Source organism: Podarcis vaucheri, assembly GCF_965113315.1.
Source record: "Podarcis vaucheri genome assembly, chromosome: 14".
Taxonomy (NCBI): Eukaryota; Metazoa; Chordata; class Lepidosauria; order Squamata; family Lacertidae; genus Podarcis; species Podarcis vaucheri.
Genome location: NC_138752.1, coordinates 4,514,389 through 4,542,004, shown reverse-complemented (window position 1 = coordinate 4,542,004; position 27,616 = coordinate 4,514,389). Strand labels below are relative to the sequence as shown.

Genomic DNA, 27,616 nt, shown 5'->3' with positions numbered 1-27,616 from the left:
TTATTAAGTCACTTAACATACATTGGATTGAAGCTTCTTGTGCTAACCTATTTCATGTATTTATTTATTTATTTATTTATTTATAACTGGAAACACTTCCTAAAATACGTCCCAATCCCAAGGAGGCAGACTTGGAATCAGACCCTACTGAATTAGTAGGGAACGACTTCCTCGGAAGCTGTATTTAGGACTGCCAGGGTGGCTCAGTAATGGAATCTTGCAGAAACCTCTGAGCTTTGAGCTATTTAAGCAACATGGAGTGCAAAGCTGATCCCGCCGTGCAGCCCTGCCACAGTGAGGTTGCAGATTTGGGGTGCTATTAAGGGAGACAGAAAGAGAGTCACATAAGTCTGAGCAATGATCCATGATCTGCTAGGAAGTAACTTTGTTCAAGTCCATTGAAATGAATGGGAAATGCACAAGGGCGGTGATTTTCAACCAGTGTGCCAGGGCACTCTGGAGTGCCTTGAATGCTGGTCCGGGGTGCTGTGGGCAACGCTGGCCTCTGTCGCACTTTCCTTCCTTCCCTCCCTCTGATGCCCTCTTGCATCCCTGCCTCCCAAAGACTTCCACAGCTGTTTGCTGCAGCAGCCCTGACTACAAGTTCCCCTGGTGAATGGTGGCTCTGGGGCTGGCCAGGGAGTGCTGATTGCCAGGCAGTGAGGCGCCTCAGAGACCAGGGGTGGCTGCTGCAGCTACCTGGAGGACTCTCGAGAGGAGGCTGAGGGAATACTCCACAAGGGAAGATGTTTGAAAAAGGGTGAGAGGCTGCCAGCTTGGCAGGCAAGGGATTACATAACTGGGCTCCTGAGACCCACATGGGTGCCGCAGAAAGAATGCAGTTGGTCAAGGGAGCCGTGAAAACCTCTGCACTAGGGCATCACTTGTGCATGTATCCCCTATGTTTCACTTGGCTTGTTCACCTCCGCCAGCTCCTGTATTAATGCATGGGAAATTTATTGGGCCACCAGGCTTGCTTGATAAAATGGAAACAATGAGGGAGGACTCGGTTTTAATGGAGTGCCTGTGGATGGGGTGAGGAGAAAGATACTGGTGCCAGTGGCATGACTTGTCAAGGTCCCTGCAAAAGCTTTTTGCGGGATGTAGTCTTTGATACGCTGCTTTTGCCTGGGCTCGCTAAGTGCATTTAGGTGCAGATCTTTCCGCCTGCCGTGCCATGATCGGGGACAACTGATCTCTTGCAATTACTGTGAATGTCAGTGTTGAGTTATCTTCAGTTTTGACTTGTGACACTTTTACTATCTGGCATTTCATTTCATTTCATTTCAAATGCTGTAGTTGAAATGTATGCTAGAGTGAAGCTTGGCTACATTTGCTTTTTGCCCTCTTAGGTCTCCCTGGCAAATAGGTTTGTGAAAATTATGATCCCCCCACCTTTCCTGCTCTTCCTAAAATCCCATACCTCTTGTGTTGCACTGACCTCTGGCTGCCGGGAAAGAATGGATTCTCTGTGGTTTGCTCCAACAGAATCAGACCAGAAGCAATGGGGAAAGCCACTTTAAAAATGGTAAACTGAAATACATCGGCGGGAGATGCAGAAATACGTTTAGGTGGTTATGATGTTTTATTTATTCTTGGTGCCGTCATTGGAGTTTTGAGGAGATGTAATTATTTATGACTGCTCTGAAGATGAAGGAGAACAAAAGTGAAATATACAAATTTCTGTGGTCTTAAAATAAAAATAGGGAGGCAGAAACCCGTTAACTCTCTTCCTTCAAACAAATGAGCTTCATAACCAAAGATGCTTTGTGAGCTGGTAGCCTTATGTCAGATACTTTTTTCTTGCTTCATAAAGCACGAACAGGACCATTGTGTACAAGGAAAGGAAGTCCTTCTTCATGCATGTGGAACTTGCTCCCCCAGGAGGCAGTGTGACCACCAGATTGGATGGCTTTAAAAGAGGACTAGATAAATTCACAGAGACTAAGGCTGTCTATCGATGGCTAGTAGCCAGGATGGCTCTGACATTCTTCTGAACACCAGTGGCAGGAAGTCACAGAAGGGGAGAATGTTCTTGTGGTCAAATCCTGCCTGTGGGCTTCCCAGGGGGGCATCTGGTCAGCCCCCATCAGAACAGGATGCTGGAACAGAGGGGCCATTGGCCTGATCCAGCAACCTCTTCTTTTATGCTCTTATGTGGGGAACAGTGGCAGCAATAAAAGGGCCCATTGATGGGTTCAGGGCCTGCTCAGATGCTAGACGAGGTGATCACGGCCCACCTCCAGGGAAACTTCTGAGGAAGCACTCCTGGGCAACCGGCTACCTTAGCTTGTCCCCCAGCTCTCCTCAGCCAACCCCCCTGAAGACCTGTTGAGGTTTTATAATTAATCAGTCAGAGATCGTGTGAGGATTATGTGGAACTGGGTGTTGTTAATAATATAACCACCCCAAGATCTACAGATGAAGGGTGGTACACAAATAATACTAATACTAATAGACCCTGGTGAAGATAGCAATAATATAAAATGTTTGCATAGCCCTTTAGCAGGTTCCAAGTCCTTCAAGCTACGCTAATAATCCTTAACTGCAGAGGATTAGCCAGAGAGAGGCTTACCTAAGGCCACCTAGAGACAATGTATATGAAGCACTATGACATAATGCTTATGCAAATACTGAGTGGTGGTGTCACTGAGCAGCAAGACAAGATGTTGTAATGGAGGTGTGCCCAAAAGTAACAACAGGCTGCTCTGCTATCCAGGTTCCTTGTAGTTTTATTTCATTCAGCACATATCTCTACTGATTTCAGAGGATTAGTCAAAGAGGGTTGTGTTGTTGTTCTTGTTTTACTTTTGGTTGGGGGCCTGTTAGTGTTTTGGGTACCAAAATTGCAGGGATACCCATGCAGCTGTCCATCCTGTGATAACAGCATGCAATCTTTCTCGTTTCCATCTTCTCCTCCTCAGAGATCTTTGGCAGCAATCATAACCATACAAGCACCCCCCAACTTACTCGTATTCTACTCAAGCGCAACTATGTATATGAGTGGCACCAGGAAATAAATAAATAATTCAATTCAAACCTGGAAATGGCCAGAGAGGGCACTGGAGAGTCCTCATGGCTTGTGAGTAGACCCTCCCGGAGCCTGAAGAGAAGAAAACCTGCTATCAGATCCCTGTGCAATTCCACATGTATAGCTGAAGTTGCCTTGTGCTTTGTTAGATCATTGGTCCATCTAGTCCAGAAAGCCTGGTGTCTCACTGAGAAATTCTTTTCCCAGCTGTGTTATCAAAGATTTAAGTGTGGACCTTTACTGTGTGGACTGCTCTCACGCTTATCATGAGGCCTTTGGAGTTCAGCTCTCAAAGGTTACAAATGTAAGAAGAGCCAAGCTGGGTCAAACTACAGATCTATATAGTATAGTCCAGAGCTTCCTATTTTTATTGTTGTTGTTATTATTTATTAAATTTGTATACCACCCTATACTCACAGGTCTCAGGGTAGCTTCAACATAAAATCACAATATAAAAACAAAAAATACATAATTAAAACAAAACAACCCAATACCCCCCAATAAATGCCCACAAGGAGTTAGCATATAGGACACGAGAGATGTAGCCCTTCGGTGCTGCTGTTATCCAGCAACTGGTATTAAGAGCTGCATTTCCCCGATCCTGGAGGTAGCAAACAGGCATCATAGCTAGTAGCCAGTACTAGCCTTATCCTCATGAATTTGTCCAGTTTTCTTTTAAAGCTATTTAAATTGGTGAGCATCACAACAGCTTGCGATAAGGGTCTTTGCTTTCTATCTGAGAACCTTTTGGCAGGACAGAGCCAGTGATTTTGATGCCTTCAACATCTTCAGGCAGAGGCTAGAAAGTCACGTATCAGAGTCACATATCAGACTCTGTCTGTCTTTGGATTTCCTGCATTGAGCAGGGGATCAAGGCCCAATCTGACTTCATGATTCTGTGCCTTGGACCAAAACTCAGTGCAAATGCACCCTGGTGTGGGGCACAGACCCCTGGGAACTCCTGTGCCATAAGTTCCCTTTCAGTGAAATGTGAAACTGTATAAGACTATGCCAGTGTTGTCTTGGCTGTTCTAGCTATCCATGTGCAACCACAAAGGAATCTGCTGGTGGGCTTTCAAATCCATTTTGGATTCACCACAGTTCATAATGCATGGATTGAAGTGGCCATGTTTCAAACAAACCATTGGTAAACTGTATCAACCATTGGTAAACTGTATCAACCAGAGTTTACCAAATTCACCGATATGAAAAACTGTGGCTGATAAGAAGTGGAAGATCACATTTCAGTAGGGGTTTGTGCCAGAGGTCTTCCCAGTGGTCTGATCTACCCCTCATTCTGACCCAGCCCTTGGTGGTCTCCAAGAAGTTTCAGCTCTTGAGTGATCTCCATGTCTGTGGACACTGATCCGTTGCCGGTGAAGAACTCGCAGCAAAAGAGAGCATGTTCTGCTGTGTGAGTTCACCGCTGTGCTTGGCAGTTTCATGACTTGAAAATGTTAAGCCTGTTTTAACTTGTGCAACACTGAGAGAGGGGGAAAATATCCCCAAAACACGTTGGTGTAGGCACTCCACCCACAGAGGCTTGACTGACGTCAATGAAAACTCTTGAGTGTGCGTAATGTGGCAGGATCAGGCCCTTGGCTGAGGGGTGTGTGTATGTTGTTGTTTTTCATGGCACATTAATGAACACACCTGTCTGGAAATACCTGCAGTTCAGAGGCATGTTAGGTAATGGCAGCACCCAGGCTGTTCTTGTGGTTTTTTGGGAAGCAGGTGGGATTACCTCGTGAAATGGGAGATGTAAGGAATGTTCTTTGGCGCTGTGCACGTTCTGTCCTGCACCTTCCAAGGCGTCATACTTTTCTGCTACTGAGGATAACCCCACCCACTGGACAAATCAAACCGTCAATCCAGGAGACAGCCCTGCAAGGAACACTGAACTAAGAGGGCACAGTTTCGTCCTTGCTCCTGGGTGTAGGATCAGGATACGAGTCAATGGACTGTGTGCTATTTTTCCATTAAGAAATATTTAGAACGTAAGGAGTCCTTGCTGGATCAGACCAATGCCCATCTAGTCCAGCATCCTGTTCTCACAGTGGCAAACGAGATGCCTGGGAGAAGCCCACAGGCAGCACCCAGACACAAGAGCCCTCTCCTCTCTTGTCACTTCCAGCAACTGGCATTTAGAAGCTTTACTGCCCCCAACTGTGGAGGCCAAACACAGTCATCGTGGCTAATAGCCATTGATAGCCTTATCCTTCATGAAGTTGTCTAGCTGTCTTTTAAAGCCATCCAAGTTGGTAGTCATCACTGCGCCCTGTTTAACTGTGTGCTCTGTGAAGAAGTCCTTTCTTTTATCTGCCCTGCAGTTCCCAACATTCAGCTTCATTGAGGGCCACAAATTCAGGATGTACGCAAGAGAGCAGGGGAAATGGAGAGTGCCCTTGTGTAACTTTCAGGCCGCCTTTTGATTTGCACCAGGGTCTTGGCACTCAAGCAGTGGCCAGAGAGGTGACATCTTGAAAGGACAGGTCTTGAGATGATATTGTTTGGGGCACATAGCTGTGTACACTGCTATTCCTTGTTCAAACTATAAATCCAGTTCTGAGTTGAGTAAGGGGGTGGGATGTTCAGATCAGCTGCATCCTTGTGGTACTTCACTGTCAAGACCAGTCTGGGTCACACTAAGGCATGGCTCCTTCAGGAGTCCCTCCCTCCCAACTCTTCAAAGCCTCATTCAACCCCACCTTTCCCAGTCTCTATATCAACAATTTGTTAGAACAATATAAATATATCATTATCTTTCTGGTAAAAAAAGAAAAATTGGATTCTGAATGTTCCTTTCCTGGCAGAGCCTGGAGAGAAATGCACATTATTTTTTTGTGCCCAGCTATAAGTGTCCAAGAGACTTCTAGAAATGGTTGGCTAAATTATGATAAAATCTGGATGACTTAAAAGGTTCGCTTCATTTCCTCCTTTTGCTCTACTTTGGCAGTCAGAGCATAACTTTAAAGCATTCACCTTTTTGGTACAGTATTTATCTCCCAAACTACAATTAGCAATTGCAGCTGATAACTCGAAATGATCAAGTGAGCAGCCCACACTCTCCTTCCAGGACGTGCCTTTTTGCCTGAAGATTTATAGCTGAGGAATGTGTTGTGCAAATGGTTCTGCAGCTGTCTCAGAGACCTCCTCTGCCACCGCCTTGAAGCTCTTCTCGCCTCTCAGGCCTATTGTGGTTGATGAAAGATTCTTGATTCTCAAAAGTCTTTTGTTGTTCTCAGCCTGAGCCTTACGAAATGGAAACCAAGACTTTTGAGTTCACACTTTCTCTTCTCATGCTTTGGAGCGCCTGCCCATGGTGTGTGGCTTTAACCTTCACTAAGAGCCCCTACATGCGGGCTTAACTTGCCAAACTAAGCCCTGCCCCTGGAAGGTGTGCACCAGTTTGCAACATGGAGACCTACTCATTCCCATGCCAGTAGAGGCTAGCAAGATGGGGCAGTTTTCTTGGCCATGGCTTATGGGTGCAAATGTACACTTAATCATGGTTAATGGAAGCCATGCTTTGTGAAACCCAGAAACCATGGATTTGTGGCCAGTGCTTGGCTTTAGTCTATGTGAACATAGCTATGAAAACAAAGCATAGCTGAATCATATATCTGCACAGGGTCGGTGCATAAAGGCTTTTCAGTACTGTAGTGGTCAGAATTACCACCACCCTTCCTGTCCTGTGCCTATGCAGGTCTTCTTCCTGCAGGTAAGGCAGGTAAGACACTGTAACTGAAAATGCACAGGCAGACCTCTGTTTTGAGCAGGCAGTTTCCCACCAGGCTGGAAGATGCTTAGATGTTCTTCTGAACAGGGATTTCCCAAAGGTGGCCCAATTCTTGATTTTCCATCTCCAGGAATATCTTGGAGCTCCAGGCAACTGCAAACCACATGGTCCAGTCGGAGGTCTGCATTCTAGCCAGGCAAAATCATCTCATCTTAGCAGAGCAGGACTCCCTTGTCTCACTCTAGTACAGCCTTCTGCAACCTGGTGCCCCCCAGTCCTGTTCTAAGGTGAGGCTGATGAGAGCCACAAAACCACAGGACAGTTCAGGGAAGGCTGGCCCAGCTTAAGTTAGCCCAGTATAAATTCAATTTATGCTGCGGTATGGGAGGGAACAAACAGCTGCTTGAGTTGTTTCTGCTCTGTGTTGCCACTGGACTGGGAACTTCTGTAACCTTTCCTATGTTTAGTATGTATTTATGGGGTCTGTTACCTGGTGTTTATTGTCCAAAAATAAGTTTTATGTTTATTTATTTAAAACATTTTTTACCATGCTCTTAGGCTGAAAAGACTCCTAGAGCAGCTTGCAAAGATCAGTAGCATAGCAGCAAGTTGTTCCTGTATATTGTTGTGTGCAACAATTGCCTTTTGCTGCTCTGCAAATCTGTAAGCTCATTTTCTATTTGGAAAAAAAACCTTCTGTATTATTTTCCCTGAGTTTTTGAAAGCAGCCACCTGCGCACGCAGACATGCACACAGACACCCCTACCAGATTTGACTCTCCAGGTTTACTTAGGAAAAAGTGTGAGTGTTTGTGTTAGAAGCTTCATGAAAGCCAGTACTTGGAAAATCTGAATGAAAAGTACATCTTCCTTTTACATTCAGAAATGTCTGTCTGAATCATTTTAGGACTTGACTGCAAGTCATGCTGTTTAAGTGGAGCTTAGCAGTGGAGCAGTCAGTGGGAATTCCAGCTCTCCTCTGGCCTCATCCTGGACATTGATCCTGCCAACTATTTTTATTTTAGTCATTTCGGGATATAGCTTCAGTCAGCTCACCCATACTGTGTAAGCACCAGAGCTGCACAGCAAACAAGAAGTGAAGATTGCTTGGAAACTCATCACTTTTGCACCCAAAGTTTATGCCTGTGTTGCTGTTGTTTTATGGCTGAAAGTTATTGCACTTGGGACTAGTTTATATAATCAAGGAGGATGTAGTGAATTTCTCCAAAGGCCACCTGCGAAGGGTTGACTTCGGGTTCCATCATATTCCGACTGGTCTCCCTGAAGATGGGGTCTGGGTCTTTACTGTGGAGCTGTGTGGAATGTCCTTCATGGGCTCTGCCCTTGGATGTGTCCCTCCCTAGGTCCCAGTTGCCTGTCTATTAAAACTTCTCTTTTGCAGTTTTTGTGGGGGTGCTAATTCTTACACCTGGTTTGCTCCTTCTTGATGCTGTTCCTTTAGATCTTTTTTTTTTTTTTTGCTTGTTATATGGAATGTCTTTCATTGAAAGCTGCCTTGAAATCCTTCTCTTCTTTAAATATTCAGTGGTATGTAAATCCAATAAAATAAGTATCTAAGCTTTTCCTTCATTTTACCACTTGAACCTGCAAGTGGCTGTTTCTTGTTTGCATACTTCCCTTAAAGGCCAGGGTAGGGGCACTCCATGCACATAGAAAAGTGGCATACTAAGGGAGACACGTAGGCCGAACTTTCTTCCTAATACAGTACTTTTCTATCTGCACAGAGTTCCCTATTCAAGAAAGAGTCATTCACACATACACAGCTTTAGGTGCATAGCCCAGGACTAGCTTTGCTGCTTGAGTTTGGGGATGGTGTAAACTGGTCCTCAGAGCCATTTGGGCCCCCTTCTAAAGTTCATGTCTGCTTGGCTGTCACAACGGAGTGCTCTTAAGCAAATCTGCATGGACACAGCTGGGGTCTGCAAAGAATCTGCTGTATTAGACAGGAGGGGACTTGGAAGACTGGCTGCATTGTCATCTTGCTAGTAGTAATCAAGCCACATAAAGTTTGACATCAAAGAGAGCAAAGCACACTTTGTGGCAGGCAAATACATCAAAGCATCGGCACAGGACAAAGAATTGTGGAGGAAGGCAGCTGAGTTTCACCAGCTGGGTCTCTGCGGGTGAGAACAGAAACCTTAAAAAAAAAAAAGTTGGAAAATGGGCCCCTTTTTCTCAGCTTATGACAAAAGGGAAAGACACATTTAAAGAAAGGGATTCTGAAGCTATTCTCAAGGCTTTGTGTGAAAGCCAACAACAAACCTGAGCACAGAGAGAGAAAAATGGAGTCATTTTTGGTACCCTTCGTAAAGTCTTTAAACTACATCCTGCTGCCTTGGCTCTGCAGCTTTCAGAGTCTGGCTGTCATTATTTCCCTGTCCTAAGTTACCTTGGTGTCCAGGGCTTAAGTTTTAGCTGGGGCTTCACTCTGGAGCGGAAACATCTGTGGAATCATTCATGTCCAGCGCAATAAGAGAGCAATACACTCTTGTTGAGTATTCATAACCTGCCCACCTCTGATGGAGGGTCAGTGACTTCCAGGCCAGGTATGTTTCTGCTCCAGCATCCTTTCTTTAAGAAGTGAAGCTCTGTTGGGATTTTGCTTACATTTCCCAACATTCTCTCAAGTCCTGGCACAAATGTCCCCTGCTTGGCCTTTCCACCTGTAGCATGTTTGGACAGGAACTCCCAGTTCAAGAGGCAAGAGACCTTGAATCCGGCACAGTTGTTGCTGTGGTGTGAAGGGCGAGGATTGCACGTGTGGAAGGGGCCATCCTTCGAAGAATGACATCCACCAGGAATACATTCACTAATGAAACGTGGGGCCTTCTCTGCAGCGGCCCTCAGATTGTGGAATTCCCTCCCCACAGAGGTGTGCGTGGCTACAGTGCTACAGGTTTTTTAAAATTCAATACCTTTTTCTAACGGATTTGGCACAATAAAGGAGAGCCCTGATCCTGATGCTATATTTCATAGTGGCTTTGGCTTTTTAGGTTTTTTAATAGTGGCTTTGATGTGCTTCTGGGGGGGGGCATGGTTTAAATCCTTGATTATAATGTCGCCAGTGCCATTCTTAGCTTTGTTGCTGGTGATATTGGATGTTGTCTTGTGAGCTGCCTCGGGTGTGGCATGCTGCAAAAAGTGGCATATAGGGGAATAACGGCAGTTTGATGCACTGGTTAGGAGTGCCAGACAAGGACTGGGAGACCAGGGTTTGAATCCCACTCAGCTGTGAAGTTCACTAGGTGACTTTGGGCCAGTCACTCGCACTCGGCCCAACCTCCCTCACAGGGCTGTTCTGAGAATAAAATGAAGTGAGGAGAACCATGTTGGAGGAAAGGTGAGATATCAATTATGTAGCAGCAGCAGCAGCAGCAGCAGCAGTAAATATGACTGTGAGAGCCAGCTCTGCCATAACTGCTGGAGAGTCCCTAGGGTAGCTGGGGCTGGGAGGCAGCCAGAGCCCCAGAGAATTAGTCCAGCACTGACAAGTTGATCATATGGAGGGAATCCAGTAGATATTGGCAGCTGTAGCATGGGATGTCATCTGGGGCTACCTGATTTCCAGGACCACATGGGAGATCGATCATCTTAGCATCCTGGCTTGAAGTTCTCTTCTCCAGCCAGTGGTATGAAGAGCAGGGAAAATTTGTCTGACATTCAGGGCTTCTTGGGTGAAACAATTCAGACTTGACAGATTCCAAATGCCCTTTGCCAGATGCAGCCCCAGTTGTCTGCCCTTGGTGCTGCTGGCGAGGAGGCTATCCCAGAATAAGTCTACACGTTAGACTTGGTTTGTTGGCCCAATTACAGGTTAGAGAATTTGTTTTAAAAATGCTAAAAGTCTCTCTGGAGATCTCAGACGGCTGCTGAATGTCCATGTGGCAGGTTTGGAAAAAAAGAAAAATGCATGCCCAAAAATCCCTGAGGCCTTTCCCCCCAAAGCTGCTGTTTGCATGCTTTCTTAGTTACTGTTCCAGCCAATATTATGCGAGAGTCAGCCCAAATATGTCTGGCTCCTACACTACCAAAGCCCACACTGGCTGCCTTTTTTTGCAGAATGGAAACTCAGGCATTTGTGTTTCTTTTTTTGCTGACTCAGCTTTCCTAATGCGTGGTGTGGGTGTGGAAAGAGAGAGAGCAAAATACAGATTTCCTGTTCTGATATTTAAATTAATAGACAAGTGTCTGAACTTTAAAGAACCAGCCTCTGCAACTTGCAAATGAAACCTGCCAGCAGCTTAAGATCAACCCTGCTCCCATTTATGTATTGTTGTTTCCCAGGAAGGTAGCAAAACCACAACCCAGCTGCTGGGGGCTGCACCCAGCTTGGCACCCCGCAAAGTTGCACAGGCCTCCTCAGTTCCGTACCTGTCAGCAAACTTCCTGCTCACGCACCTGAGCCATGGGCAAATCTTCCCTCTCAGATGAGGGACTGACAGTAATGGGAGCTGTCTTCTCAGTGCAAATCACAGTGTTGGAGGAGTGGCTTTCATCAAAATTGCAACAAGGGATGCACTCCCCACTCCTAGCACGGGCTGCAATCCAGCTAAGTATCACACGCACACATGCCAGCAGCTGCCATTTCTTTCTTTCTTTTCTATTTAAAGTATGAAGGCACATTTAACATCAGGTCTTGTTTGGACCACGGCTGAGAGAGTGTGGGTTGGCCAAAGTGTCAAAAGTGAGATGGTTTCTGAATCCCAGCCCAGCCTCTTAGCCACGGCGCTGCAGTGGTTTTGGGGATTTATGCAACAGTGACTTTCTGTAGCCGCCTTGTACTTGAGACCCAGGTGGAAGAACACATGCCATGGGCGGGGCTCTTGTGCCACCCATCTACTAAGCAAAGCTCAAGAGCACGGAGCTGCCTGGCCTTGTGGGCGGATGCTGATTGCATGTTTATGCCTTCCAGAGTTGAGTCTCACGTGCAGCTGCATGTGGTGGTGTTGGTTGCATCAGCACACTCCGTGGTGGACAGTGGAGTTGTGTGAAGTGTCTTTTGTGCAGACACTGATGTGCTAATTTCCACCGTGGGGTGATATTTTGAAACTGTTGTCAGGCATGATTCATGGGGAAGGGAGCATGCGACAGGGGCAGGACCTACTGCCAGGTTCCTGGCCCACCTAAGAATTCTGGTTTGCCAAGCATGTTGCTCGCTGCCCTTTGAAGCAAAGCAGTTGTTGTTCCACAAGGCCCCAATGTGCTCCCTGGGGCAGGGTAGGGGGACCTTGTCTCCCATATCCAGACCCACTTGATATTCACAAGGGCAGTATTTATGTTCTGAAGTATTTGATCCATTGCTTCCTAGTTCCTTCCATTCCCAGATTTTCAAAAAGATTGAAACTGGAGCTGAGTTGAAACAATTTGTCTAGCCTTGTGACTGTTTTCATGAGTGTTGAGATTTTCATCTCTTCCTCCTCTTACAGTTCTTGCAAATATACCCGTAAACATACAAGGATTATTTCAGTGCTCACTGCCACTTTGGCTACATGGCTTCTCTATTACCTTTTTCTTGGTTGCTATCACTGTCCTTTTGTTCCCTCTCCCATTTTCCCTTGTTGCTGTTTCATCAGGTCACCGCAAGTCACATCATTTGGGTGGGTGCCATATTACATTTTATGTGATGACCTCATGGATGCTTGCAAACAAAGCAGGTCACCAAGGCCAGTGAAGGCAAAGGAGGCTGAGGGTAGTGAGGGCAGCCAAGAAGAAAAGGGATGCTGATAGGAAGCGGTAGGGTGCCCAGAGTCATCAAAAGAGCACAAGTGTCCCGCAAGTCCCCCCCCCAATAATTCAGTGCATCAAGTATGCTAATTTCTTAAGGATTTGAAACGAGTGAATGGTAGTCGCTGCTTCATTTGCAAGAACAATGTTTCCCCTTTTGAAGATCTACTTTGTGTCATGCTAGCTAAGGTGCTTTGGGATTTGGGTCAAGCCTTTCCTTTTTAAGATACACTGATGGGGAAAACAAAAGTTTTAGCAAAATTGTTTACTCCATCTCTCTGGCAAGAATCTGGCAACTCTGTTGACTTAAATCTTGGAAAGACAAACTCTTGGAAAGGATAGCACTGGATTCTTCAAATCCCCTTTCCAAAGTCCCTTCTGTTTAGCATGCAAATTGAATTCACTTGATTAGTAAAAAATGTAAAGCTTCCCATCTCAACCAAATTCCGTTCTAGCAAGCAGGCCAAGACTTAAGGCGTTTTTGTGGGGGAAACCTGCTCTTCTATTTTTTGAGACGTCATCTCAAAGCAGAACAATTTTGTTTTGATTTTAAGATTGATGTAACCAATCCTTTTTCTTAGGGTGGTGCTTTGCCAAGTGTTGCCGCTGTGTGTTCTCCATTCATTACAGCATGGCTTGGGAGTTGCTCCCTTGAAGGCTTTCTTGAAATGAATGGAAGTTTTACTGCCTCATTCCTTGGCCAGCAGCAGCTAAAACTAGCTATAAACGCCCCTGAATGCCACTAGAAGCCTATGGCAACAGGGCCATCTTCCCTGTGGCTAAAAGATGGCAATTAAAATGACCAGTCAAACTAGGCTTGAGGGAGAGGCTCAGAATTTGGGTGCCACCAGAGAAAATGCCCTTTCTTGGCTGCCACCCACTTGACATTTGATGGTGGGGTTCATGTGGGGAAGGCTTCTGAAGATAATCTTACCTGTACTTTTTACTGGTACAGCAATCTGAAATTCTCTTTTCTATTAAACTTGCAGAAGCGCTGTCTCCCCCCGCCCCAACCTGGCCGCACCAATTAGCAGGCAGGTTCATATTGGAAAAAGAGGTGCGACATACAAAGCCCATCAGCCAAGTAGAGTGGCCCACAAGGGGCTGAATAAACCCCTTGCTGCCTTCCTGGGACTATACAAAAGGTGGGCGGAGGGAGATGTTAAGCAAACATCTGACAATCTAAGATACAGGGCTTGTATTCAGCTTGTTGCATTGAAAGGGGCAGGCCTTCTCAGTAGTGGCACCCACCCTGTGTAACACCCTCCCTGCAGATGTCAAGGAAATAAAGAACTACACAGCTTTTAGAAGATGTCTGAAGACAGCCCTGTATTGGGAAGTTTTTTATTTTTGATGTTTTACTGTGTTTTTATACATGCTGTAAGCCACCCAGAGTGGCTGGGGAAATAACAACAACAACAACCATCATCATCATCATCATCATCATCTTATCTATCTATAATCCCTACAAAGTCCTCTGGACCTGCCATGGTTATACAGTAATTGCTTTATGCCAGGAATTTAAAAGCATGAAATAAGGTAAACAAATATATATGGTGCGCAGAACCACAGAACCAGTGTTAGAAACTGTAATACGAAAGCCAGGCGCTAAATGGCACCTTAAACCAAGGTTATGGGCGCAACAACGGAATGTCTAGGGGCACTTTTTATAACAAGAATACAAAGCTAAAAATGAATGAACTGCAACTAAAGTATTATGTTCATTTTTCACATAGTCAGTCCTTCCCCTGCCCACCCCCCTAATATTATAAGAGGGTCCCTTCTCCAGTCTTTAGAGAGTAGCTGTAAGTGGGGAGGCAGAAAAAGTTCTTCCTTTCCTTCCACTCTGCAGTTCTAATCTGAAATCTTAGGCACAGTACTACCCCCAAAGCTTAGAAACTGCTCACACTAATGATATTCCCTGTCACAAAATGCTCCTAGAATGATGGGAGTTTTGAACACTGCACAGAACATAGCTTAATTTTGTCTTTGGCGTAGGTTTCAATGCCCAATGCTGTTTTCTTGCACTGCGTCCATCCACACCAATAGGGCTTGTGCAGGAGAATTTTGCAGTTGGTTGTGGGTGGAGTCCGCCTACCGTCCATTATGGATCCTTAATGGGATCCCAGACCCACTGTCTGTGGCACAGGAAAGCCACCTCTGCAGTTGGGACCCAACATTTCCCCACTAAAAGGTGGCAGCTTAGTGTAAGTAAAATGCAGTGACATCCGTAGCTGACCTGGAGACCATAAACTGTTTCCAGACAGTCTTCTGTTCTCCATAACCAACTTTCTGGTTTTTTCCCCTTGAAGAAAGTGATCAAAGCACTTCTATTGGCATATAGAAGGACTACTTCTAATAATTGTCTTGGCTGCAAATTATTTAAGGGGAAGAAAGTGTTGATGTGTATATCTGGCACAATAGCAGCCAAGTCTTGAGAATGATTTCCCTTTTTGTGATGAATAAGCTCTTTCAAATGTCTGCAAAATATTATGGTCCAAATAAAGAATTTGAGACCCAAAGCACTTTTTTAGAAATAAGAACTTAGATAGCTTCTGGCAGATGGTTGGTCAAAATTCTGCTCTGTTCAGAGATCGCCAAATGATTTGATAATGAGCAGAACTGGAAGTTGCTAGGTCAATCTTCTACATATATTTAAAATATTTATTTTAGGCATGGCAGCCATTTTACCACAGCCCAGCACACAGAAGTGAAGCAGGCAACGCTTCTGGGCATGGACACAAATGATGGGGAAAGTTTCACCTGGTTAATTGATGTGCTTGCCCGCTCTCTGAGCATGTGCAAAAACAAACAAACAAACCCTGAACATTTTTCAACCCTATGTATATGTCATGGCTTTGGGCTGAGGGATGCAGGTAATGTGGCCTATTGAATCAGCTTTCTCCAAACTGATTGGGGAAGGCCAAAAAGCCAATATAGTATTTAATGCTTCAATGCTTGGAAAAAAATGTATGGGTGATGACTGATGTGATTTCAGGAGTCAGTGAGAAGCCTTAGGGTTAGGGTAGGTTTCCAGTGGCCAGGGTGCAGTTTAAGCGCATTGCACCTTCTATCTTCGTCTTGGCTAGTAGAAGCAGAGTGAATTCTGCAGAAGAAGGGAACTGCAATCATGTATATTGGCAACAGAATGCAACTTAGTGCTGAATTTAGGTCTTCCCCTCTGCCAGCAGCTCTCTGCAAATCTGTACATCCACACAGACCTTCCCAGATATTAAGATCAGCGAGGGTTGGTGAGGGGGGGATGTTTCAGTAGTTCCACCTCCCTCGGTTAGCTTGTGGAGAGTGGGGTAGGGCCTTCTCTGAGGCAGCTCCTAAGCTGTGAAATTCCCTCCCCACAGAGGCGCACCTGGCACCTTCTTTGTACAGCGAATGCTAAAGTCACACCTCTTTACCCTGACCTTTGACAGCCGAGATAAAGTGTTTTCAGGGCTCACACTTTTCATAGAATCATAGGATTTTAGAGTTGGAAAGGACCCCAAGGGTCATCTAGTCCACCTCCTGCAATTCAGGAGTCTCAGCTAAAGCATCCCTGGCAGATGGCCATCCAACCTCTGCTTAGCAACCTCCAAGGAAGGAGAGTCCACAACCTCTTGAGGGAGATCCTTCCACTGTCAAACAGCCCTTACTGTCAGAAAGTTCTTCCTGATGTTTAGTCGGAATCTCCTTTCTTGTAATTTGAAGACCTGGGTTTGAGTCCTACCCGTCAGAGCCGGAGTAAACAAGCTTGCTTCATCTTCCATGTGGCAGCGCTTCAGGTATTTGAAGATGGCGATCATATTCCCTCTCTATCGTCTCTTCTGCAGCATAAACATATCCAGCTCCTCTGACTACAATCTGTTTTCCCTGTTTTTAATTTAATAATAATAAATACTCTGTAGGAAAGGAGTACGGCAAGGCTGTATATTGTCTCCCTGCTTATTTAACTTATATGCAGAATTCATCATGCGAAAGGCTGGGCTGGATGAATCCCAAGCCGGAATTAAGATTGCCGGAAGAAATATCAACAACCTCAGATATGCAGATGACACAACCTTGATGGCAGAAAGTGAAGAGGAATTAAAGAACCTTTTAATGAGGGTGAAAGAGGAGAGCGCAAAATATGGTCTGAAGCTCAACATCAAAAAAACGAAGATCATGGCCACGGGGCCCATCACCTCCTGGCAAATAGATGGGGAAGAAATGGAGGCAGTGAGAGATTTTACTTTCTTGGGCTCCATGATCAGTGCAGATGGTGACAGCAGTCACGAAATTAAAAGACGCCTGCTCCTTGGGAGAAAGGCGATGGCAAGCCTAGACAACATCTTAAAAAGCAGAGACATCACCTTGCCAACAAAGGTCCGTATAGTAAAAGCCATGGTTTTCCCAGTAGTGATGTATGGAAGTGAGAGCTGGACCATAAAGAAGGCTGATCGGATCGTGAAGCTGAGGCTCCAATACTTTGGCCACCTCATGAGAAGAGAGGACTCCCTGGAAAAGACCCTGATGTTGGGAAAGATGGAGGGCACAAGGAGAAGGGGACGACAGAGAATGAGATGGTTGGATGGTGTTCTTGAAGCCACTAGCATGAGTTTGATCAAACTGCGGGAGGCAGTGGAGGACAGAAGTGCCTGGCGTGCTCTGGTCCATGGGGTCACGAAGAGTCGGACACGACTAAACGACTAAACAACAACAACAACAACAATTTCATGGATAAGAAAATAAGAATGGAACCTGCTGCACCAGAGCAGTGGCCCCTCCAGTCCAGCTCCTGTTTTCACAGTGGCCACCCAGATGCGGGTGGGAAACCAGCAAGCAGGATTTGAACACAAGAGCCCTCTTTCCTCCACTGTGGAGGCAGAGCACAGCCATCAGGGCCAGGAGCCATTGATAGCCCCTCCTCCTCGAATTTCTCTAATCCTCTTCTAAAGCCATTTAGGTTGGTTGTCTATTTTTCTTTAGTTCTTCTGAACTGTTGCTCCTGAGGAACATGGTGCACTCATTTTACTTCCTGGCGCCTCTTGAGGCCCTTTCCTCTCTGTAATCTATTGCGATTTCTTTTTGGTGCTGCCCTCCATGTTCCTCTTTAACTGCGCATTCCCCCACCCTTTGAAATAGTTCTACAGTATAGTGCCCTTCAAAATGCAAAATTTCCAGGGCAGTTTGGCCTTGAAATGCAAAGCCCACAGACTGGAATGGTGTTTTAGATTTTTTTCAAGGATGTACTCCTAATCTCAGTGTTTTGTTTTGGGGTGGGTGGGTGCAGCCTGTTCTAGATGGGGCCACATTTCCTCTAAAGGAGTACAGTGGTACCTCGGGTTACAGACACTTCAGGTTACAGACACTTCAGGTTACAGACTCTGCTAATCCAGAAATAGTACCTCGGGTTAAGAACTTTGTTTCAGGATGAGAACAGAAATCGTGCTCTGGCGGCGTGGTGGCAGCGGGAGGCCCCATTAGCTAAAGTGGTACCTCAGGTTAAGAACAGTTTCAGGTTAAGAACGGACCTCCAGAATGAATTAAGTTCTTAACCCGAGGTACCACTGTAGTCTCATAGTATGGGGTCTTTTCTGGATCCACTGTTGTCATTTGAGAAAGAAGGTGGCTTCAGTGGCGCAGGGATCCTTCCACTAGATTAGAATGGTGACCCAACTCTGAACCTGTCTGGACGGAGAGAACCCAGGTGCAGGGATCTGGGCTCTGGTCAGGTCAATATCTGATTACTACAAGTGCAGAATGCAGTTGCCTGGTTTGCTGGCAGGCTTGAGGCTAGCCAGTCATAGGACAGCAATCCTGGCACAGCTGTACTAACTTACTGTACATTTCCGAGCCCAGTTCCAAGTGCTGGTCCTGTACCCCACTATCTTTCAGAGTGCTCCTCCTGATATGAACCTACCCAGACACTTTGATCTTTACCTAAGACCCTCAGGCTTTCATCTCCCCACATATGGCATACTCTCCCCAGTGAGATCTGCCTGGCATCATTATTAACATCCTTCTGGTGTCAGGTAAAAACTTCCTTCTCCCAGGCATTTGAAGGATTATGATGTTTGTTCTGTTTGTTAGTGTGGTGTTTTTTTATTGTTGCTAAAGCTTTTGCTTCTGTTTTATTCTTGTGTCTGTTTATACAAGAATTTGTGGGAAATTCCCTGAATAAAAGCAAATTGAAGTGTCAGTTCAAAACCTCCTCCTGGCATCTTGTGGAGCTGCCTGGCCATCTTGTGGTGCATCTTCCATTAGCTGTTGCTGTGGACACCTTGCTTTGGACCTTGATCCCTCCAGATCTTTGTTTCTCATGTATGAAGACTTGAACAAACAAAATCTCCAAGTGAAACGAAATAAAAGTTATGAAGCTTAGTATATCTTTGCCTATAATTTCACCATCTAAAATTAGTTGTTGTCTTTTCAAAAGAGAACTCTTATTTTTTTAAATGATTCAGAACAGATGTTTTATAAATGTAATTGTTTCATTTAACATTTCCCCAGTGTCAGGCATCTGATGATTGTGGTGATATAAATTAGAGGTTCTGTGCCAGATGTCTTTCTCAAAAAGCACCATGAATTCTCTTGAAGAGGAAGGAGCATCAGCACAGTGAATTTGGTCTGGCCCAGCACCTTCTTCGGAACCCAAAGAATCGAGGCAATGAGTTCTTTGCACCTAGGCTTCGAGAGAGCTGTGTAGCCTCTGGCCTCTTGCAAGACATGTCCTCATTTGCCCTCCATGCCTAGATATTTGCAGAACAGAGAAAGGATTATGTTCCTACCAGGATACTTGATACAGGGCAGGCAAGTTCATTCTCTCTTTATGGCTGTTTGCCAGCACAGTATTGTCCTTCTGAGTTTGGCTACTATATTTGCTGGGGGAGGCTGTGTTCATATGGAAATGTTGCTGCTAGCCGAATGAAATCAGGCGTCACAGAAGCTGCAGCCGTGCAAAGGCATCTAAATAACATGTCAAGATCTTTCCGTTTTCTTATTTGTTTTCTTTTTTCTGTGTCATATGGCTTTGGAATACCATCATTATGCTTGGTATTACCTATTCTGACTGATGTTGTATTTGTGCAGGAGGTGATGCTTTTGAAAATGTTGTCATGTCAACTGAAGCTATCTTTAAAAAAAGAAAGAAAACCCTGTACTAAGTCTTCAATAGAAACAAATTCATCTTGCATTATATAAATAACACCTTGATAAATTAGCCCAGCAATTGATAGTTCTGCCCCCTATCCTGCTTCCCTTTAAGGAGGCTGGATTCTAAAGGCCATTGGGTCCCTGCTAACCCTCACAGTTGTTTGGGACACAAACAGGAGCGTTCCTTCCTTCAAGCAGTATCAAATTTGCTTGCTGTTTGGAGCAAGCTGCAGAGAGGTGGTTCCATCCATCTGGGGTTAACAACTGATCAAAAAAACGCCTGTTTGCTCTTAGGCCTTTAATTGACTGGGGAAGTTTTTCATAGCATGATTGCCTTGAAATGTTTGCATGTAACAAGGAGAACTATACTGGTTGGCTGGAAAACCGAGAAGCCTCTCTTTGTTACTTTATCTCCATTAGAATGCCTTTCTGCAGGTCACTGTCGATACAAAAGAATAATTGGACACAAATCTGACCTCAGAAATTGCAGTATCCAAACACCCAGTGGAGGAACTTTTCTATCTCCCAGGGCGTTGAACCTCTGACCAAGTTGTCATACTGGAACATACAAATTTCAAAGGAAGACTCCCGTGTCGAACCCGCTGGACATAGGAGCCAATTACTGGGGGCTGAGGTCCCTTTGATCTCCCCAGTAAAATGTTTGAGGGGGCTTTCCCCCAAGTTGATGGGCTTTGCCATTCAAATGGGGTGTATGCACCACATCATGTGATTATGTGGGGTGGGGTTTACCTGGGCCTCCCCAATATTTTATTCAAATTGGCACCCCTGCTGCTGGAATACAGTTCATCAAGAGGTATAGTACTATCCCTTGAGGACTAAATCAAAACAAAAGTATGGCTTTTTAAATTACACAACATTTGTTAATTGCCCCCCTCCCCTGTGCCAAGATGTCTGTGTTAACAACAGCTGGTTTTTGTGTGAAAGACAACTATATAATCAGATGGTTGTCACTGCTTGTACTTTCTGCACTTTATTTTCATCTGACCTCGCTGTTTACAATTCTCCTCCCCTCACCCCAAGGACCCCATGCCAGATACTCGGGATAACACCTTGTGCATCTGATCAAGCGGACTGTAAATGCAAAAGTTTATGTCATAAAAAACTTGCTGCTTGTTAAGGTGCTGCAAGACTATTTGTTTCGTTCTCCAGTAATTCTGCGTCTGAGCTTTGCAAAGACATTTGGTTGGCCACAAAGTGGGGGGAGAATGGCAGTCCAATCCAGCAGGCTGGTGATTATTATTGTTTTCTTTCTGGGAGCAGTGTTATGTGCTACAGGTCTGACGGAAGTGCAAAAAACCTGCTCTGGTGATGAAGCCCAGGAGGGAGCTGCTCTTTCTTTTGAGCACTGCCTGTTGGTCTATCCCTGTGAAAGTCTTTGCCCCAAGTGCAAACTTCAGCCAGTCACAGTTTTGAGGTTTGTCTAAACTCTCCTACAGCAGAACCCATTTTGAGCATCACTGAAGTGGGGAAGCAGTATTTCAGGGAGCCAGGACAAAAAAAGAGTCCGGAAAAAATGATGGATGGTAACTCCATTAAGCCTCAGCACTGATTAAGATGCATTATGGGAAAGGCCTGTTGGAGTTTGGGCCTCCTGTAGCATCTGTTTGTGGATCCCTGGGAAAGCCCACTTTGTACTTCAGGAACCTTTGGCCTGGATTAAATTTACATCATCCTAGCAGGGCAGAGAGCAATTAGCCCTGTCCTAATCCAGGCTAAATTGCATATGGTTGGAGACTTTGTAGGGATGTTAGCATAAGTGTTGCCTCTCTAGCATACAATGTGTGTAAGCAGCTCTAAATGGCCTTGTCCCATTTGCCAGGCATCCCTGGCAGGTCTATGGATGGAGTCTCTGTGGTGCAATTGGTTTTTGCATAGTTGGAAGGACTAGCCCATCATATCTCATGAGCTTGACTAGAGTTGGGCAACAGCTGTTCAACTGCTGATGGGTGTCAACCCACAAATTATCTGTGGCACCCTATAATTGCTTGCAACCAGGTGACATACACTGACCTCTTATATAACAGGCCAAAGCTATCCACTGTGAACAATGGGGTCTTCTTAAACTTTCCCAACATTCACCCAACTCGTTTCTTTTTATAGTGGCTTAAACAGAAGCAACTGATAATTAGGAAATCATTATTTTATCTCTTTTTTATCCCTTATTACCCTTCCACCATTTTAAAGTGGGCAGATAATTGTATATATTGTGCTCCACTTTGACAGAATGTGCATACTTCATGCTTTTATGCTTAAAGACTTGTTAGAAACAGGAAAGAGATGGGGCGGGCCTTAGTTACATCACCAATGCAATAAGAGTTATGTTTGATATTTTGCTAAATTTAATTTAAATGCCAGGATTCTTAACCAGCCTTTATGATTGGCCTCTGAGTCATTGCCATCTGAGCTACCTGTAAGATGGTGTGTGTGTGCAGGACTTGAGAGACAGGACCTTCTCAGTGGTGGCACCATTTTTGTTGTTTTTTGTTTAAATTTTAGCTATATTGTATTGTTTTCAGTTATCTTTCTGTGAGCTGAATCCAACTAATTTGGAGTTCCACAAGTTGATTGCTGAATGACAAAGTGCTTCCTCTTTTCAGTTCTGAGCCTGCTGCTAATTGAGTAATCTTTAGTATCTTTAGCAAGCATGGAAGATGGAGCAAGCTTGTTTTCTCTTACTCCAGAGGGCAGGATCAGAACCAATGGCTTCAAGTTACAAGAAAAGAGATTCTGCCTAAACATCAGGAAGAACTTTTTGACAGTAAGAGCCGTTTGACTGTGGAAGAGACTCCCACGAGAGGTGCTAGGCTCTCTTTCTCTCTTTCCTTGGAGGCTTTTAAGCAGAATTTGGATGGCCACCTGTCATTTATTATCTACATTGCAGGGGGTTGGACTAGATGACCCTCACCGTCCCTTTCAATTCTGCAATTCTGTGATTAGGAGGTTTGAGAACCTTTAGCCTTCTGCAGTCTTTGTAGCATTAGAAACTCCTGAAGTGGTTATTCTTTGGTTTCACCACCCAGAGCAGTCAGGGTGTCAGGTAATATTGTGGGCTATTTTGAATCGGGCTGCATTGAAATCTGTGAACCACTCTGAGATCATATGATGAAGGGAAATATATAATATATACACATAAATAAATAACCTTGTTGTTATTTTCTGAAGTGTGACAGAATTGTCCAGAGAAACTGACAATCCCACTAGAGGGGGTCTTGACCTGGAGGAGTTCCCTCCTCTTCCATCTTGGAGATGCGTACTTTTGTTCCAACAGAAGCTAATGCAGAACAGATTTTAACACTGTGGCTAATTCATTTCAATTGAGCCTGTTTTGGCAATTATGAAATAGGCTAGACATTGGCAAGAACTTAAGAAGTAATTATAGACTTTCCAAATCTGCAGAGTATAAATAATTACAGGTTTAAAAGTGTTATTGCGAGCCTCAGTTAATACCATTTTTTTAAAAAAAATCTTAGTTCTTTTGAAGATGTAAAATGCAAATTCTTACTGGGCCACTGGAGATGCTTGGGATTTAGAAGATGCTGCCTCTTCTGGACCCTGTTGATATAGGGCAGGGATGTCCAACAGGTCGATCGCGATCTACTGGTAGATCCCCACAAGGTTTTGGTAGATCGTGGTCGATCTTTAGCTCCCTTTCCTTAGCATCGCTAAAACTGACTCCTGCCCCCTTGCCCCACCCTCCATTGTTGTATGATCTCTGGAAGGGAAGACGGAGCTTTCTCTGCGCTGCTGTTTTGATCCATAGCGATATTTTTTGTGAGTGACTTTACCCCTTTCCCCCTTCCTTTTAACCCCTCCATGGAACTTCCCCCCCCAAAAAAGCATTTTTAACTCCCCCCCCCCAAAAAACGGGGCTTTCCCCCTCCCTAAAAAAAACTCAACAACTTTGAGCTGAACCCAAAAAAAGGGGGGTAGATCACTGCCAGTTTTTAATTCTGAAAGTAGATCACAGTCTCTTGAGAACTGGCCACCCCTGCTATAGGGCAAAAGGTGCCAGGTACAATCTGTAGCACCTCCAGCAGGACTGAGAAAGAAATCCTGGAGAGCCACGGCCAGTTAGCACAGAGCATGGAGTCACCAGATGTTGTTGGACTACACCTCCCACCATCCCCGACCATTGGCTAGGCTGGCTGGATCTGATGGAAGTTGTCGTCTCAACAGTGCCTGGGGACTCAAGGTTGACAGTACTGAGCCAAATGCAGCTTCCTATGTTGCTACGGATGCAGAATTCTCCTGCACAAACACAACTGAATAGCATTCCATTCACTACACCTTGTTGTCTCCACTCTTGGCCAAACTATATGCATTCTCATTCCAGGCACACTGGAGGCCCAGCTTGGTGGACCCCAAAGATACTGGCCGAGTGGTTGGCCTTCTCAGGTTTCAGAGATGAAATGCGAGTTCCTCAGAGATGAGCAATAATGGGAGACTGCACTGGTTGTTGTTTTCTGTGTTTTACATGAGAATATAATTAAACCTCTTGTGGTTTTATCAAGGACAGTGAAACAAAGTGTGCTTAGGCCAGATTTATGAATAATCCCTCACTTCGTTGCCTTGGTAAATAAGACAATTCACCAAGGAAACTTTTGTAAATTGGAACAGAATTTGTGTGTGTCATCTTTCGTGTCATCAGTGTGTCACAAATTACCCATGTGACTTACATAGGTATATGACAAATTAGAAACTTTATGGATTTATTTGCAAGCCTGACTTGATGGCCTTACACAATGGTATTCAGCACAATTTTTTAAAATAATAATAATAATAATAATAATCAGCATGAAACTATTTTAGATTTTTTTAAAGTTAAATCCAATTGTATGAAAATAGAAGAAAAAATGCTTTGATGAGATCTGTGGACTTCCAGATTATCATGGACTACAATTCCCATCATCCCTCAGAATTGGTCATGCGATACATGCTAGCTGGGGTTGACAGGAGTTGGAGACCCTTAGATTGTCATGTATTTTCTGTCTCTACCCCAATGAAATGACAAAATATTTTTGTGTTCTCTGCAGATGCTGTTCTGATACTTTTATTTTAGTTGCCCAGTCAGCCTTATGTAAGCCATGCCGTTTCTTAACGAACCACATTCTATTCCCCTCCTTTCATGTAAGGAGATTTTGTTCTAAGCTAAATGTTTTAGCCATAAGTTTGGCATCCAGATTCGTTTGATAAATAGTTTTGTAGTGTGAGGCGATGCATTTGTGATCTGCCTGGTTTGAATACTGGAATACTAATTCCTTCAGTTGAAGTGGTTGGAAGACTACCTTAGTACTGAGCAATTCAAATGCAGTTTGGAAAGTGGTTTTGTTTTTTTAACGAATTCCATGTTGCTGACAGGAGAGTGATTATGACTGATTCTACGTGTCTGTGTGTGTCTGTCTCTGTGTGTAGGTGTGATGAGGGGAGAAGGGCAGAATCTCAAATTTTCAATTTCATTTTATTATTTATTAAATTTGCATACCACCCTTCATGCAAAGACGGTTCACAGCATAAAATACAAAATAAAAAAGTACATAATAAGAACAAGAACAAAACAAAACACTCACCACCACCACCCCATCACATTTAGGACATAGACTGTTAATCAGTCAAAGGCCTGGTTGAAGAGGAACATAGTTCAGTAGCCAATAAGCTGATGACAAAGTTCATGTTGCCATTAGGTCTGAGAGATGTATCGAAACATTGTCTAGGACCAGCTTGAGGGCCAGAAAGCAATGGTGTTTAGCTGATTTTTGACCAGGCTGTATAACGTGGGTGGGGTTTGCCAGCCAGCCAGCACCTTAACTTCCTTCACCAGGTGAGCTGCCTCCTCCTCCACCGGCTGGGTGGAACTGGCGGTGGCTTCACCCTGGTGTCTCGTGGCCCAGGGCTGGTGCTCCTTCCTCCTCCCGCCACACCCTGGGTGCCAGGCAGGAATCACCGTGGCTTCAACCCAGTGCCACGAACAGGTGTGGGGCAGTCTTTGATGTGAGCCGGAACTCCTCATGTGGCATCCTGGCTGATGCGCTCTGCCTGGGGCAGTGTTGCCTGCCCAGCGTTGTGATCTCCTCTCCCTCGATGCTCCCCAGGTGTGGGGCCGCTACTAGGGTTGGCCAATGTATCTTGGTTCCTTCTCCCCACCTTATTTCATTCTCCATATTTCATACATTGCGATGTATCACTATATCACAATGTTTGAAACCTGATATCACCCAGCCCTAGTTGCCATCTCCTCCTGTGCTTTTTTTTACTTCAACATCTCTTGACTTCAGGATGTGAAAGTGCCATTGAGTCTTGAATCGGGGATGGATAGGCATTTCTTTGTAGGTTGGAGGAACTGGACCTGGTATTCTTGATTTATTGGCTCAGGCGCTTCAGTGAGCTCTCTGACAAACATTAGCAGTTGTTGCCTGTCACTGTTCACAGCCAAATACATGCGTTCTCCATGAGGAACTGATTGAAACCACAAGCCATTGGCCCTAAGCCCTTGACCAGGTATAAAGTGTAATAGGGAATTTCCCTGGTAGCTGTAAAGTATGACAGGTGGGTGGGGAGCAATCATTCTTCCTTTGTTGCATAAGACAGAGAAAACTATTTCTTACCTCTGATGTGTTAGCTAATGTAAAGACATATTTGTTCCCACAGAAAAATTCAAATTGGGATTTCCCATTTGTTTGACCACGGTGCCATATTGGCAAATGATGTTGATTGTCAATGTGAAATGTTGATGCATCTTTAACTGGGGTGTGCCTTAAGTTGTGTAACTGGCAGTTTGTGACGTGTGTGCGCACACATATAATTACTTATGCATGTACCTGGCACATTTTTCATTTTTCTGAATGTCTTGGAGAGGGTGAATGCGAAATAGGCAGGAAGAAACTGCACTGATAACTTAATGGCATGTTTGGCACAGTGCAATTAGATCTGGTGTTGAGCTCTATAAGGCAAATAATGCATCCAGGACTCAAGACACGGGGTGCCAGTTCTTTCTTTCATGCCTGTCCTATCCAGTGTGAGGGGGTTTAAACCTGCAGAGTTACGCCCATGGCTGTGTTTAGTACATGAGCCAGGACTTTTGTAAAACAAAAAAGAAGTATAAGAACAATTAAAAGGTTTCATATATACAATATTTTTTTTAAAAAAACACTTCCTTATATAGAAACAGTTAAAATAGTTCCAATGCAGATCAGAGTGGGATTGAGATCTCTATTTAAAAGAATTGTTGAATGATGAAGGCCTGGAGCAGGCGCCAAATAGGCAATAGAGACGGTGCCTGTGTAATATGTAACTGAAGGGGATTCCATAGGGTAGTTGTCACCAGACTAACGACCCATTTCCTATTTCGGATGCAGCTGACCTCTCTGGTTAGATGGTGACTGCAAGAGGCCCTCACCCACAGAGTGCACTGATCGATTGCATATATTCTTCCTAATGATGTCTATAAAAAGTTGATTCATCGAGAGCTAACTCTTTGCTCCATGCTAAAGGCAATAGAATGTTTGTGACAGTGATTTTGTGTGTGTGTGATACATATTTATTAGTATAATTGGATGGCATGTCAAAGCGATCATTTCTGGTGATAGCAGACCTTTTCAGTCTACTGTTTTATTGATAAATAATGTGCAGTTGTTACTTTTAACAGATGGGGGTCCAGATCCCTTCTCCAAGGTGGTGGTGCTGTTGTGCATCTGTGCCGTGATCAGAGTTCAGTGTGATTTCTGTTGCGGTAGCTCATGGGATCTTACCATTGATCTGTGCAACCAGCTGTAACAGAGAAATCATGCAAAGCACTAAAATGAGTATTAATAATAGGGGAAAGCATTGATTGGGAAAATGAAAAAAAGACCGGGGAAAGAGGAAAGAGCCAGGAATACAGAATGTGAGACGGGCCTTATTCTGAGCTAGTGTGTCAGGGGAGTTGTGATTGTTTTGAGAAGTATTGAGGGAGCAGAACTT

The 27,616-nt window shown here is 44.6% G+C and overlaps 1 protein-coding gene across 6 annotated transcripts in view; it reads left to right on the top strand.

Annotated features, from left to right (window-relative positions):
• RORA (RAR related orphan receptor A) overlaps positions 1–27,616 on the top strand; it is a 375,892-nt gene that overhangs the window by 295,094 nt on the left and 53,182 nt on the right. The window contains exon 1 of one of the 6 annotated variants that reach the window (XM_082198095.1): positions 24,048–24,071. The exons of the other annotated variants lie outside the window; for them this stretch is intronic. Coding sequence (XP_082054221.1) covers positions 24,065–24,071 — 7 coding nt within the window. The 5' untranslated portion in view covers positions 24,048–24,064. Of the gene's footprint in view, positions 1–24,047; positions 24,072–27,616 lie in introns of those variants that run through there. 6 annotated transcript variants of the gene reach the window in all.